The 14,651-nt window shown below is 40.4% G+C and overlaps 1 protein-coding gene across 2 annotated transcripts; it reads left to right on the forward strand.

Moving 5' to 3' along the window:
* Positions 1 to 4,339: 4,339 nt before the first annotated feature.
* Positions 4,340 to 13,335, forward strand: kcnj12b (potassium inwardly rectifying channel subfamily J member 12b). Of its 2 annotated transcripts, none has more exons than XM_084071110.1 (2): positions 4,340 to 4,904; positions 8,671 to 13,335. In XM_084071110.1, exon 2 carries the CDS (start codon positions 8,813 to 8,815, stop codon positions 10,115 to 10,117), a length of 1,305 nt encoding a protein of 434 aa, XP_083927236.1. In that variant the 5' UTR covers positions 4,340 to 4,904; positions 8,671 to 8,812; the 3' UTR covers positions 10,118 to 13,335. The 2 variants fall into 2 exon arrangements, with proteins under 2 accessions (XP_083927236.1, XP_083927237.1); XM_084071111.1 differs by having other exon boundaries at positions 4,340 to 4,648.
* The last annotated feature ends 1,316 nt before the right edge of the window (positions 13,336 to 14,651 follow it).

The raw sequence follows: 14,651 nt of genomic DNA on the forward strand, positions 1-14,651 counted from the left end.
ATTGTGAAATGGATTAACATTATTTCTATAGTTTGGTAGATAAACCATACAATGTCTATCTTACTTCATAACAAGAGAGGCCAAATTAGGTATAATTTACAATAATATATAATGTAAAAATGTGTGTAGAGGATACTGTATTTGACTGCATACAGTAGGTGTAAAGCATGTCCCCACCGCCACGCTATTTCCCTCATGCAATGAGGAATCAGACCACAATTTACCTTTTATTTGAGTTTTTAAAAACTTCCTATACACGTGTCACATCAATGAAAGAAAATGTAGCAGCTGAGCAGCAACACTTCAATAAAGAAAGAAACACATGCTCAGTGAAGTGTGTACACACACCTGCGGGACTGGGTCTGGGTCTAGTCTCTGTTGTGTTGGCCCACTAATACACCCATTCCTCAAGACTGATTAGTGCCTGATGTTAGAACACCAGCGCACACAGGTGCACCTGCTCACACTGCTAAAATAAGTGTCCCATTTAGCCATGCAAAGATCAATTACTGCTGTCTGTAAGCAGTGGGGGAAAAAGTACTCTCATTTTTTACTTAAGTAAAACATTCAACAATGTACTTGAGTAAAAGTACAAAAGTATTGGTATCAAAATGTACTTTAAGTACCAAAAGTAGAAAGTACTAATTAGGCAGAATGTCCTCATTCTGCCTAATGAGTACGTTTTCAAAATGTATAAAATGTATACAAATCTTTGGAAAATAGCAGATCTACAAGCTTGTAGATCGGCTATGTTCAAATAAAAGTAAAAGTAATAGTAAAAGTACAATATTTGTTTCTGAGATGTAGTGGAGTAAAGGTTAAAGTATTTAAAATTGGATATACTCCAGTAAAGTAAAAGTACCTCAAAATTGTACTTAAGTACAGTACTTGAGTACATGTACTTAGTTACTTTCCACCACTGTCTGTAAGCAGCACAGATGGTGCTCCAATCAGCTACTGTAGTATTGCCTGGCTTCCTGCCAGAATGTTACATGTCTTACATACAGTATTCCTTCCTCCCTCCTCTCTCTCTATTCTACTATTCCACTCCTTTCTTCCAATTTACCTTGTATATTATTACTATATCAAATAATTTAGCTGGGGACGCCCTGGAAAACTCTGACCCCTAAGGGTCCCTGGACACCACTTTGAGAATCACAATATAGACAGAAGTGCTCTTGAAATATTGGCAGGGGCACTTATGTAGGGGGCACAATATCATTTGTATCCTGGTACACAAGCATCCAAAAGATCCTTAAAAATAAGCTATAGAATGCACAAAATAAATGTGTTAGTTTGATCCTTAAACGCCACACATCTTCTCCCTGCTCATTTCATTAGCGTCAGAGTGGAGGAGTGAGTTGTTGTTGAGCAGAAAACTTGTATCTACACTTTTTAACCGTAGCACAAATAGCCGATCTCCAAGCTCACATTGCATCGCGACGTGTCGTGAGCTTGTAGATCTTCTATTTTTGCAGCTTTTGAATTTTATAGAAGTCAAGGTGAAAGTGTTTGTGTCTCCGCGGGTTTTTATAAATATTGATATTAATACCAATGCAAAGTATTAACAAGAGCTTGTGACTATATAATAACTACATTGGATCCAGTGGATCCATTTCCTGAAACAGCGACGATATGCACACACACACACACACACACACACACACACACACACACACACACACACACACACACACACACACACACACACACACACACACACACACACACACACACACACACACACACACACACACACACACACACACACACACACGCAGCCTGACAGGCTTTGTTGAGGTCCACAGGTCCTGGCCCACTTTGTCCTGCTGCATCTGGCCAGTGGCTTTAAATAACTCACAGGATCGCCCTATTGGCTGAGCTCTAGGTTCTCTTTTTCCTTACAGCAGTGGTTCTCAAAGTTGGGCCCAGGGACCCACAGGGGTCCTTGTGGGGGTTGCAGTGGGTCAAATCAATTTGACTACTTTAAACCCATTTTATGCAATTTTTGAAAAATATTTGAAAAGTGTGGAATCATTTTTAACATCTTTAGCAGATCTTCTCTCATGTAGGTCCCTGGCACAACACATCTTCAGATGAGGGTCCTTGACATGAAAATGTTTGAGAATCACTGCCTTTTGGCATACTTGTATCATAACCTACTTAAAGGCCTGACATCACACTTGCACGCACGCACGCACGCACGCACACACGCATGCACACACACACACACACACACATCCTAACCAAACACAGAGACACATCTATACTGTATTACACCCCAACACACACTCACACACACACACACACACACACACACACACACACACACGCACATGCACACAGCAACACATTTATTGTGTGACGGAAGGGAGATTTTCCGAATGGTCTGAGGACTCCACGCACAGGAAGCAGTAACCTGCCTCTTTTCTTAGGCTTTGCTGTTCTTTGCAAACTCACCGCCGACAACAAACTCTGCTCTTTAATAGCCCACTTCTTTCATGTTTTGTTAGTTTCACTGGAGGACAGAGAGCGGATCAGCAGTTCCAATAATGGACTGACCCAGATTCACTAGAGGTCACCACTATGCAAGGAAGGTGCAGACGTATGCTGTGTAGTACGATGATAAATGAGGGAAACGAAGCCGTGGAAGCCCTAGGAATGTACAGCTGGCTGAAGAATTTAAGGAAAAACCTGAATAACATACAGTGGAGGAAACATAATGAATGCATCTGGTGGACTACACGCAGAAGCGTAGTGTCCATTGGGCCACTCGGGCCTTGGCCCAGTCAATGGAGCTCTTGCCCAGTCTAGCTGCTGAAAGACGGAGGCGAGCAGAAAATACATTGGCAGCCCCTCACCACTGTGTCCAACTGTCCATACTATGGGAACGGCACATGGTGCATGAAGCCACAACATGAAGCCACCAACGAAGAAGAGATTCGTCCAGAACAGCGTGCTACTACACTTCGCCGCCAGAAAAGGACAGCAGTGCCTGCGTTTTTTTTTATTGCGAACATTTTTGCAAATCTTTGAATAGCCTTTAAATACTTTTTAAAGCGAACATTTTCAATTCAAATCTTTGCTTCTGGAGGTGCCTGAAAACATTTTAAGATGGGGGTCCGCAGCCAAATATATATCATGTTGGGGGTCTTTGGCATGAAAAAGTTACTGTATGCTGCTAAGAAAACCACTGTGTCTTCCCAGGCTGATGAAGTCTCCTCGCTACTACTTTTTGAACTTTTAATCCTGTTATTTAATGACTTCTTCCCTGAAGGAAAGGATTCCGAATATCCTGCCAGCTTCTTCCTTTCCTTGCACAGCAACTTGTTTTCTTTGATATGTATTGTTTTTATATTTTTTATAACAATGTGCTAATAAACTAAAGTAAACTAAACTGCTTTGGCAGCCAGACCCAAACCTGGTGATAAGCTGTACACATACTGTATAGAATTTCAGGAAAAAGAAGTTGCATAAATAAAAGTGAAAATAGCTGATCAACAAGCTCACAACGTGTTGCATTGCGTCATAGATCGGCTATTTTCACTACTAAATAGGGCTTAAATGTGGGCTGCATTCAACATCATTCATAACGTATTTTTGTACATTTGGGTGCCGGGAAGACACCAAATTTCTCTTTTGGGTCTCGAGCTGAAAATCATATCATATCATACAGTATGTGTGTCATATAACCTATATCATAGCTTAATATGCCTATCGAATATAGTCTGGGGATCTTAGTATAATTTGATTTTCAACTGGAATTGAGTTTCCAATTGAAAATCAAATCATACTAAGATCCCCAGACCAAATACTTTATGGTTTTAATGATAGTATCCTTTTTGTCCTGGATTATTATAGGGGACTGTTAATGCTGTCCTCTCAGATGGTGGTACAAGAAATACAATTATCTACCCATTAGTTGCTGTGTCCATCCATGCATCATATTTCAAAACATGTTGACAGGGTAAGATAGTCCAATTGAGTAAAACTCACTGAAATCCCTTTGCTCAATAATATGTGACAGTTGCATGTTTAGATGACATAGGTTAATCATGTGTCCTGTTCTCTACTGTACGTATACAGTATCACTATGGTTCATGTCAACCCAGGTCTGCACGGTTGATTACTTTAACACTGAGCATCAGGTTGCCTCCCTGTGCTAGTGCAACACTCAAGGGGGGGGGGGGGTAATGACGATCTCATAGTCTCCAAATGCCAAGTAGCTACAGTGACAAATTGAAAGGGAGGGGGGAGAAGCAGAGAGCGTGTTGTAGAGGAGAGGAGAGCAGCATGCAACAGCTCAGGGGATGTGGGACAGAGAAGAATCTGCTGCAGAACCAGATCAGATAGCAGAGATACTAAAAAAGTGTGAGACATAAGGAGAGGAGAGAGGGGAGGCGAACGGGAGACTGACGAATGGCCAAGACTAAAATAAGCTCTGTGGAATTACATTTTCGATCGGAGTGGACCCCACAGAGCAAGAGAGATCCTCATAAAATATTGACCTTGAGTAGGAATATCTGCGTTGCAGAATCAAGTAGTTGTGCCTTCATAGGGGCTGAGATTTCTCCCCATTTTGGCATGGGACACAGGTTGAGTTAGAAACTGACCTGAGAGGACTTCACGGTTCTGCCCTCTTCTTCAGGTAAAGTGGATGCACTGAAACAAACAGTAGCTAGAAGGGATAGACGTAGACAGACATGAAGGACTTGTGTGGAACATTACCTTTCTACCTGATGTGGACAGAGTGGTTCTACTCGTAGGGGAACTGTACAGAAGACATTAGAGGAACATGCAGCAGTCTGGCTAAGGAAGGACCAAGGAAAACCTGAAGCTCTGGAGTTAGGGGGAATTTGGAAAACAACATTTTACTGATGTCCACAGGAGGGGAATAGCACTAGGTATGTACTGTAAGCTTGTGGTTGTTCTGTAACTGTAACTTCTATAGATGTTCCTCAGTTGACAACCTGTAGATCTCTGATCCTTTAAGTTTGACTTTGATATTGGTTTGTGGAATGGCAGCTGGAAAGATATGTTCATCTATGTTTCCATGATCACAATTAGGGATGGGAATTGATGAGGTTTTGTTGATACCAATTCCATATTCTGCTTATTGGTCCGATTCTTTATTGATTCCCTTACTGATTCCTGATCGATATTCACTGTGGAAAAACAGTACACCTACTGTTGTGTTTACCAACTGTTTTATCATCTCTGAGCCAGAACCCAAGTGTGGAAATAGTTCCTTTTCAACAGCGTATAAACATGACGTCACTGTTTTGCAATGAGCAACTGTCAGAAAAACATGTTGGCATTGATGGAAAGAATTTATAAGCTCAGAGGAATATAATTCTCAGAGTTAATTATTTAAATTCCTCTACAAGATTCCGGTTCTTGATACCCATTCCTAATTACAACATTTTGCCACAGAAAGTGTTGAGTCACACAGAATGTTGTGATAGATTCTATTTCTTCTTTTTGTCTCTGCCAAGCCGAAGGTGTGGCCGGGACTATGTTTTCGCCCCTGTCCGTTCGTCCGTGTATGCGACCGTCTTTCCGTCTGTCTGGGAACAGCTAATCTCCGGCACCGTTGGACCGATCGGTGTGAAACTGTGCACGCACACTCCCTGGAGGCCAGAGCAGAACCTCATTTTCAGGCCTCATTTTTCACATTGGCCTGTTATAGTGCCACCATGAGGGCGATTTTTGCTAAACAAATGTTTTGATATTACTCCACAGATTTTTGTCCAAACATCACGCAAATCAATACACATTTACTCTATAGTCATGTGACCAAGACAGATCTGTCAGATTTTCATATTCCATCCTGATTGGCTAAGATTGGCTTCCGAAGTTTGCAGGAGTGGCCCGTTTTGAACAAAATGCCTCAAATCATGAACACAGCGTCCAATTACCGAGAAACTTTGCACGCACATTCCCACTAGGCCAAGAAAGAAATGCCATCCTACATTTTTCAAATCGGCCTCATGGTGGCACTATAACAGGCCGATTCACATTTTTACCTATGACTGGACCAAAACTTTGCATGCACACTCCCTAGAGGCCAAGGCAAAACCTCTGCCCCAAATTTTTCACATCGGCCTGTTATAGCTCCACCAGGACTCCAGGAGACTGATTTTTGCTAAACAAATTTTTGGATATTACTCCTACATATTTTGTCCAAACATCACGCCAATTATTATCTCTATCTCTATCTCTTTTCATATTCTATCCTGATTGACTATGATTGGCTTCCAAAGTTTGTGGGGGTGGCCCGTTTTGCACAAAAAAAATTCACACAAATCGGTACACATTATCTCTGGGGTCATGTGATCAAGATGCATGAGTCCGATTTTTCAGATCCCATTCCAAAGTTTGCGGGCCTTGGGTAGGCAACCCGGCCTGGCGGAGACCTGTGCTTTTTTTGCTTTATTTTGCCGCGCCGAGATTATAGAGAGATAAGAAACCTCAGAGACATGCAAGATACGAGTGGAGCCGAACCCAGGTCCTTGTAAAGAGGATAATATGGTCAGTGCACCAACCGTCTGAGCCACCAGGCACCCCAGAATGTTAAGATATTAATATCCCTCATACACTCCATGTCCTGCTTCCTAGCAACCAGAGCATTTAGAGCTGCTGAGTAAAAAGAATGTATATACAGTACATGTATATAGGCTACACACACAGCACAAATGTGCCAGTCAAGAAACAAAAACAACTCAAATTTGGTGAATAACAACTGGGAGTGTGTTAAAAGCCTGTTCAGCCTGGCATTTATGGTGTCTTGGCTAACATTTTGCATGGCATTCTTTGTCACTGGCCTACATGGTGGCAGAGGATGATCATGTTTTCTCACGTTTACTTTTACGTGATAAGTTATCACCTTATTATTATTATAAGTTACCACGTTAAAATGTGTAACGTTTCACGTACCCTTTGGTACATGTGCCCTACATTAGCTCACCTCATGCATTACCATGTTGACTTAAAATGATTTATGTCGGTTACAAAGACGGTAATAATAATCAGAAATCATTTACCACATTAATGTGAAAATACTCAACATATTTACTTTAAAATTGCAACTATTAGTGTAAAGCTGTTTTATTTACTGCTACTAAAAAAAGCAGACAACCAATCGGCCTGGCTTTTACTGTGATTCAATCATATTATACTTAACATTTTCAGACTGTGATTATGTCACTATGTCTGACAGTCACGATCACAACTTTTACTGAAGGATAAGGAAGTCATATTGATGTGGTCACACGATTTGAGAGCTGAAGCCACCATCTAGTATAGTCACTCTAATCTGTTCAGTTCATTTAAAAAAAAGGACTAATGTGGGGTGACTGATGGCTCAGCCAGTTAGTGTGCTGACCTATTGACACTGTAGAGCAGTTTCATCTTTTTTTAATCACAAATGAATGCCCTATTTATACTTCATCGTATGACAGTGTTGTGCAAAAGTAGTGAAAATAGCAGACCTACAAGCTTGTAGAGCTGCTATTTACACAATTCTTTTGTATGTTTTTAAAGATTCTCAATTTCTCACCTATAATTACTTGCCGAAAATAGGGACGCCAAGTTGAAAATGGTGACGTGGGTTTCATGATTTTTTTTACCTATGAAGATGATAAACATTTTGACTAAATATGGGTGATATGGTGTTGCCATCATGAAAAATAACAATTTTGGACATACAAGTTTCTGCCCAAAAGTGGTGATATGCTCCTTGTCGTGAGTCGTGACTCGTGAGGACCTGAGTTCAAATCGGACTCCAGTCACATCTTGCATGTCTACTTTCTCTCCAGTCTCTCTACAATCTCCTATCTGTGAGTCTATGGATGTCAAAGACATTTTGGAAAATCAGTATAGTACAGAAATGTTGCTTATAAAGCCAGGGGAGAGGGTCTCAACCATTGAAAATTACTAATTTATGCATATGGGCCTAAATCCCTGCCTCCCGGTATAAGCATAGTGCTAAACTTTGACCTTGCATTTGACCGATTTGAAAAAAGATAAATAAATAACATTAGCACAGGTCATGCCCTACCCTAACTCGTCTGCCAAGTTTGATCCAAATCGGATTAAAATGTCAGAGTTATCACAGTGTATACAATAAACAGATGGGTGATTAATATGCCCAGTCAATTGAATGCATGCCTAAAATCAATGAAATGCCAAGAAAACTAATTTCCATTGACATCAAAGCTTTGACATTGGCAATGAACATGAATATATAACTAATGTTCAAGCTTGTAACACATTCCACAATATAGATTGATAATGTCAGTAACACATCTTCAAAATTAACCACCATGACCATGGTGAAATACGTACATTAGCTCTCATTTATATGAAAGGGCTTCTCAAAGTGTAGCAGCTATTCTTAGAACTGAATTACTAATAAATCGGACTGCCAGATTTAGAATGAGATGACAGTATCTGATTGATTCCTTAAAGTCCCAAATGTTCCTTCATCATGTCATAATGCTTAAATGTTTTATTATAGCAATTTTAAATGGCTTGTTGTTGACATGCTATACAAATGCTTGCATTGCCTTGCAACACAACTATATTGATCAATGCTTCTTCTGTTCTTCTTCTTCTGATTACTATTAAGTACTGTACACTAATACTTTCTCTTTCTTCTTTTCCACACAGGGAACTGCAGGTATACCTGTAACAACACACCAGATTATAGGAAGTTTGTTTTTGGAAGGAGCTGGTTATTTCCTGTGAGCCGGTCCTTACTGCATGACACAGAGACTCCACACACCACCACTTGGCTGTGCCTGCCTGAGGCATGAGTGTGGCAAAGGTCAGTCGCTACAGCATCGTGTTTGGTGAGGAGCAAGGCCTACGACTTAGTACCATGCCTGCTGTGGGCAACAGCTTTGGCAATGGCAAAATCCAAACGCGACGAAGATGCCATAGCCGATTCGTCAACAAAACAGGACAATGCAACATCCACTTTACAAACATGGATGAAAAGCCGCTACGGTACATATCTGACATCTTCACAACCTGTGTGGACATCCGCTGGAGGTTTATGTTGCTGTTGTTCAGCCTGGTGTTCGTGGTGTCCTGGCTGGGATTTGGCCTGGCGTACTACGTCATAGGCCTCATACACGGTGACATGGTCAAACGTGCAGAGGATGACAGCTACGTTCCTTGTGTGTTGCAAGTGAACACCTTTGTGGCAGCTTTCCTGTTCTCCATTGAAACACAGACAACCATTGGGTATGGCGCCCGCTGCGTGACGGAGGAATGTCCTGCTGCGGTCTTCATGTTGGTGTTTCAGTCCATCGTGGGGTGCATTATCGACGCTTTCATGATTGGAGCTATTATGACTAAGATGGCACGGCCAAAGAAGCGCGCTGAGACTCTGCTGTTCAGCACTCACGCAGTTATTGCCATGCGGGACGGAAAGCTGTGTCTCATGTTCAGGGTTGGTAATCTAAGGAAGAGCCACCTTGTGGAAGCTCATCTCCGGGCCCAGCTTGTTAAGCCCCGCATCACAGAAGAAGGCGAGTACATCCCCTTCGACCAGATCGACATGAATGTAGGCTACGACAATGGTTTCGACCGACTCTTCCTGGTCACCCCCGTCATCATCGTACATGAGATTGACGAGGAAAGCCCACTATTTGGCATCAGCAAGCAGGACCTGGAGTTGTCTGACTTTGAGATTGTCATCATATTGGAAGGTATGGTGGAAGCCACGGCCATGACGATGCAAGCGCGCAGCTCGTACTTGTCTTCAGAGATCCAGTGGGGCTACCGCTTTGAGCCGGTTGTCTTTGAGGAGAAGCGGCATTACGTGGTGGATTACACGTACTTCGACAAGACTTACGAAGTGCCTTCCACCCCACGGTGCAGCGCCAAGGACATGGAAGAGACAAAATGCCTAACATCCAGTGCAAACTCATTCTGCTACGAGAACGAGGTTGCCATCAACAGCAGGGACGAGGAAGAGGAGGAAGAGGAAGGAACTGCAGCAGCAGCAGCACCAAAGGAGGAAGACAGGAGAGGCTTGCCGGAGTCGACGAATGAGTTGGTCACTTCCGTACAAGATCAAAAGTCCCACAGTGAAGAATCAGACATATGACCTTTGGGTGTTGCTTTTCTTAGGTCTGTTGACTGTTGTTTTCTGACGCTGTGAAGTGCAGCTGTCATGTGAAGACGTGCAGTATGAAGGGGTAAGTGAGTGCCATTCTACAGCCATGAGGACACCGCTTTGCAACAGGGCCAGGGACAGGCGCTCCGCTCTGGCAGGCCACGAGGAGAGACTGTTCAAAAAACTATATTATCAACTTGTAGATGACAGCATTTTCAAACGGCATGAAAATAGCATAGCATTGAATCAACATGATGATTAGATTTGAATGATTTTGAATGAATTCTGGATGAGTCTTATTCACAAATACAATGCAATATGGAAAGTAGAAAAACAATGGGTTCTTCAACCAGGACAATAGATGTCCTAGATGAATAGATGCCTACATTCTTAATGATACAATATTACCAAATCACTTGGTGTATGCACAAATGGCTATATACAGTACAGATGGCTGTGCATTACAATGGTCTGACTCATCTCACTGGATAAACTGATAGCTGACATGGAATGCACTTCTGAAATGGATATGTGTGAAATTATATTATACATTATTTTACAAAGTAGAAAATACACTGAGTGTTGCTTTCTGTGCAATTTATAAAAGAAGAAAGAAAAAGCCAATGGTATATCTGATTTACAGGACATACTGCTGCACATGAACAAATATAAAGTATGAATTGTAGATAGATCAATAAAGAATACCCTGGGTAACTTCACTGTAGAAGAACTAACCCGAAGAAAGCACTCTTTTAGATTATTTAACAAATGAACAAACCAGACAAACATGTCATCAGAGTCCAAACAATTGTGGCATGGACATAGACAGTAACTTTAACTGAGCATCACCTGAGTTTTCTATAGGTGGCGAAATATCAGTTGGAAGTGGATGAACAAATACACTGACTACAGCACTTTAAACTCATTCTCAGGTTCAAATTATGTGCAGTGAATGGAAAAAGCTAAACATTATACTCCAAATAAATTAGATTGTAGGTTATATTACCTTAAATAGACACTTTCACTCTCCTCAACCTGTCAACAGGTGATCTAATTGATTTTAAGCATGCAACTTCTTAAGTTTCAGCTACTCCTCCAAATTCAGTAACTATAATTAACTATAATTTAAAAAAAATATCAAACGCCTATATACATTAGTTGCACACTAGCCAGAGAATTATAAGTGAGAAATCCAACACTTGACATTTGGCAGGCTCCCATAGGAAACAGCTCATCCAATCCCAAAATTAAGTCCAGTTACAAGCTATAGAGTGACAGAATGAACATTAAAACTGTGAAGCAGCTGTGCTCAGTCTGAGATTAAAGCCCCAATCTAAATTATAATCCAAATGGAGGCTCCAGCACACAAAAATAAATAAAGAATCAAATAAAAAAGAAATACCAGCGCGACTACTGTAGATAAGTTGTGGATGAATCTTGCAACTATAAAATCTTTGCCTACAGTACATGAAGGCCTACTATATGTAAGCACTGAGCACTGCAGCAGAACAGAATTGCACTTTGATTTACCATACATAAGAAGAAAGTTGCAGTAGTCATACATATAGATCTTAATATATATTCAGACACCTTTTATTTCAGTGAATGTTCTATTTCGGTGGTTCTCAAGGTGGGGTCTGTAATTATGAATGTGTACAAATAGAACCTAATGGACCTGTTAGGGAAGGGGGGGGGGTCCATTTTCAAGGGGGGGTCCTTGAAATTAAAAGGTTTGAGAACCACTGTTACCTATTCCATTGGTTCTCAAAGTGGGGACACCCAGGGGTCCTTGGGGGGGTACCAGGGGGTCCCCAGCAAAATGTATGATAGTCAGGACTCAGGAACCAAATTGACTCTTAAAGGTCTGTAACTCCGAGAGCATACAATTGAAACCAACACTCAATTGGTCAACACTCTCAGAGTTCACTTAACATGGATGACATTGATAATTTTACAGTGTAAATTGGGGTCCCAGAGATAGAAATGGGGGTCCATGGCCTAATGCATGTCAAAGTGGGCGTCCATGAAATAAAAATGGTTGAGAGTGCTATATAACTGTAAAAATCTTCTCTTATGGGGTGTGTTTTCAAATGGGGGTCCGCGGCCAAATATATATCAACTTGGGGGTCCTTGGCACGAAAAAGTTTGAGAGCCACTGTTCTATTGAAAGTGAAATCAACAGCTAGGCCAAGCCTGGATAACAAGTAAGCATCGCACAGAGGCATCATGGAAGGTTCAAATGCCGTGTATACTCTCTAGGGACGGCTAGCAGAGCTTAAAGTCTTAGTCTTATTAATTTATGTCTAGCGTATTGCTGTTTAATCTCATTGCCTTTAATTTATCAGTGTTGTATTGCAAGAAACGTATACTTGTTATGAAGAGTTAGATTTAAATAATAAAGTATATTATTACTACTATTGCCAAACTGTGCAGAAGCATGCTACAAACACAGGACTTATGGGACATATCCTCATGGTTAGTATTGATTAGCCTGTACTTGATGGAGATTTACATTTTTTATTAGAGAAGATATTTCATAGAAGAATTTGTGACAATACACAGTGAAGATAGAACACTAGTAAGACATACACACAAATAAAAATATTTGCTCAATCATATTGCGATCATCTTCAAAAAGAAAGTGACTTGTTTTCATGTGAGTTATCTACATAATGTGGCTAAATCTCAGTATAAAGGATGTTCTAGACTTTGGGTAGTAGTAAACACTATTCTTCATTACTCCAGAGTGATGGAGCTGTTTTTATAAGTACTGACCTGATATAAGCCTCTTATATTTCATTTGTACAATGATCTCTGCTTTCATTGCATTGTTCCAGCCTGTGCATTATTGGGTAGATTCAATAAGTATCAAGTATTATTGGACACTTACATTACTTTCAACAATGGAATATGACTATGTACAATAAAGATTCTACCAACACTTTCATAATATGAGCATACAATGTGAATCAAATGGGGAACACTGCAGCAGTAATTCTACCCTGAAATATATATGTGATGGGATACAGTAAGTTAACATATATTTGCAAATATTATATATAAAACACGTTGTACCAATATCTTTGTTTTTGTTTTTCCACAAATAGTAGCCTTATATTTAAGGTCAGGAACTGTACCACTGTCTCAAAACAACTTATTTTCTACCAGATGAATTTGTTCTTTAAAACATTAAAATATGCTTTGGATAACAGACTCTTGTTGCAATGCCAATATGCACAAACAGCAGAGCCTCTGCTTCCATTGGTAAGACAGACAAACCATAGCCTGTATTACAGTATTACAGGCTATCTTTGTATGACAAAATGTATTCTTCATTTTCTCTTATCTCACCTTTGATAAACAATATGACTATATCAAGTCACATTAATCAAGTTAATGAGATAACCCTCTTTTCCTGAGTGACTGAAATGACATCAGACATGATGATGATTACTTGACCTCTAAGAACTGTCTTCCATTGATGCCAGTTGGAGAACCCATGACCAGGTATGACCAGTTGTAACTAGTTGTAACCAGTTATAACCAAGTATAACCAGGTATGACCATGCAACTTATTTTCTCCTCACAGTGTATGGTTTCTCTTATGTGAGAATCTAATAAAAACTGATATTTAAAATGACAAATATCAAGTAAATAATCTAAATAAAACATGCAATACTGACCAATTGTTGCCTTTTTTTTGTTGGCAAGCATTTAAACAATAAAAATAGAAACTAATTCCCTGAATAATTAGTAAATAATACACAAGAGGCCATGTAGATCGTATATCAATTATATCACAGCTACAGATGCTTTAAATGCCCATAGCCCTAAAATGCTCTTCTTTTATAACAGACATTTTTCCACAGCAGTCATAGCTAACCATAGGTGCTACTAATTAAGCTCCTGTTCCATTCAGGTCAAACAGAGTCAGGGTACTGCTGCTACCATGCATGTTGGCTCACTGGAAATACTCTGCTACACAAGGGAACAGAACCTTAATGAGTATCATGGTAACACCTGTGTTTACACTACAATTCCATGTCAATATGGCTGCCATGAAAAAGAGCTATATATAGCAACCAGATTCACCCACAATTTGACCAAACACAGTGAGTTATCGTGATTATTCAACAGAGATCTTCAATGCATACAATTTACAATAATCATCTGCTGAATAAATGCTTGTTGTGTGAGTGCCACAAAGAGCGTAGAGAAAGGATCAGCCTCCTTGATAAACAGAGCAGACTGGACAGTAGTTTATGGCTATGGGTTCTGTGAGATGGTGTCTGGTTGAGGTTTCTTCTTTCACTCTTGTGCAATGGATCAGCAACGTGGATTATACAGAAATGACTTGGCTGGCTCTCCCTGATTCCACTTTCCCCTGAGTCTGTGACCTTGACTATTGGTAAATGTTTGGTGGTTGTAGTAGTAGTAGTAGTAGTAGTAGTAGTAGTAGTAGTAGTAGTAGTAGTAGTAGTAGGCCTAGTATATATCTAAGTACAGAGCACGCTCATCTATCAGC

This window comes from Gymnoscopelus microlampas, assembly GCF_963454915.1.
Source record: "Gymnoscopelus microlampas genome assembly, chromosome: 11".
Taxonomy (NCBI): domain Eukaryota; kingdom Metazoa; phylum Chordata; class Actinopteri; order Myctophiformes; family Myctophidae; genus Gymnoscopelus; species Gymnoscopelus microlampas.